Source organism: Tupaia chinensis, unplaced genomic scaffold (genome assembly GCF_000334495.1).
Source record: "Tupaia chinensis unplaced genomic scaffold, TupChi_1.0 Scaffold000709_1, whole genome shotgun sequence".
In the NCBI taxonomy this organism is placed as follows: domain Eukaryota; kingdom Metazoa; phylum Chordata; class Mammalia; order Scandentia; family Tupaiidae; genus Tupaia; species Tupaia belangeri.
In genome coordinates this window covers 1057348-1058808 of record NW_006160232.1, presented here as the reverse complement: position 1 = coordinate 1058808, position 1461 = coordinate 1057348, and the positions used below count along the sequence as shown (strand labels likewise).

The 1461-nt window shown below is 53.3% G+C and overlaps 1 protein-coding gene across 1 annotated transcript in view; it reads left to right on the top strand.

Moving 5' to 3' along the window:
* SLC43A1 (solute carrier family 43 member 1) overlaps positions 1–708 on the top strand; it is a 43779-nt gene extending 43071 nt beyond the window's left edge. Inside the window, exon 15 of the mRNA XM_027776714.1 lies at positions 550–708. Coding sequence (XP_027632515.1) covers positions 550–693 — 144 coding nt within the window. The 3' untranslated portion in view covers positions 694–708. The remainder of the gene's footprint in view (positions 1–549) is intronic.
* The last annotated feature ends 753 nt before the right edge of the window (positions 709–1461 follow it).

The following is a 1461-nucleotide window of genomic DNA, read 5'->3' as shown; positions in this document are numbered from 1 at the left end:
CCAAAGCCCTGCCCCTCTTCTCTCTGAGCCCTTCTCAGCTTTGGGGTCCATTTCACCCTCCCCCTGTCCAAACTGTTGCCAAATCCCCTCGCCACTTCCTAGGCTGCAGCGCTCAAATCCGCTGCTTCCTCTCTCCATCGTTAAAACCGTTCTCTGTGCATTAATAAGCTCTTGACTTTCACAGCCCCAGCCCTCCCCCACCACCCTCCCTGCCGCCCCCTCCCTCTGGGCTGATAGCGTCTGCTAAAGTCATCCTCTTCCATTTCAGAAACCACATTTCCCTCGCCTCCCCCTGGCCAGTTCACAGCTCCTGCATCCATTTGGAATCTGAATGCAGCACCCCGCCCCCCTTCCCCGGACAGCATCCTGTTCTTAACCTTGCCTCCTTCAGACTCTCAGCTCCCGGCTCTGGTACTAATCAAATCAACTGCTAGGCTGTGTGACCTTGGACAGCTCCAGGCACGTCTCTGAACCTCTGTTGTTTCTACTTGTGAGAGGAGGGACTTGGGGTAGTTGGTCTTTAAGATATCGTTCCTATCTGCTATTTAGGAGCTGGTGAGTCCTGGAATGCACTTCATTCATTCAGCAAGGCTGTACCGAGTGTGTACTGTGAGCCAGGCACCCCCGCGCACAGAGCTCACCCATCTTCGGTGGATATCGTCACTACCTACGTCAGCAGCGGCCAGCAGGTGACTTACTGAGCTCTCACCCTGTGCCAGGTTCTGGGCTGCACAGATCCTGTGTAGTAACTTAATCGTGGCAACCCGATGAGGAGGAGGCCGGTTCCATCCGTCTCAGAGATTAGAAGAGGGAGGCTCAGAGATGTGAAGTGACTTGCCTAGCATCCAACAGCAGAATGTGGATGTGAATGCCCGAGGCAGGGCTCTAGCTCGACCTTGGACTGGAGCCCTAACTTTGCTGACAGCTAGTGGGCTCAGCTGTTCAATGTAAACAATAGCTTCCATTCATTGGATACTTACTCTGTTCCAGACTTTGAGCTGAGCTCTTTTCTTTTCCTTTCTTTCTTTATTTTTTAATTGCCAGAGAGCACTAGCCCTAGCCAGAGAGGGGAGAGAGGGAGGAACCATCCCTCACGGGGTGTGGCCTCGCTGCAGTCTATTCTCCTCCACGGCTCCATCTTGTCAGGGTTTGGGGTAGGCATACACATGCCTGGCATGTTTTTCAAATCCCTTCTCCTCTGTTTCTCCATCTTGTTGGGGTTTGGAGTACGCACACACATGTCTGGCATGGTTTTTCAAGCCAGCGGCTGGGATTTGAACCACATGGTGGGCATGTGATCCAGTTCCCTTACCACTAGGCTATGGGCCAGCCTGGCTGAGCCCTTTTCAAGTACTGTCTCCTTTAATCCTCATAACCAATCCCTTCTCCCCTTCTGCTCCGAGGTACAGGTCCTCACCTCCGTTTCACACAGGGGTCCATGGAGTCTCAGAGTGGCTCAGT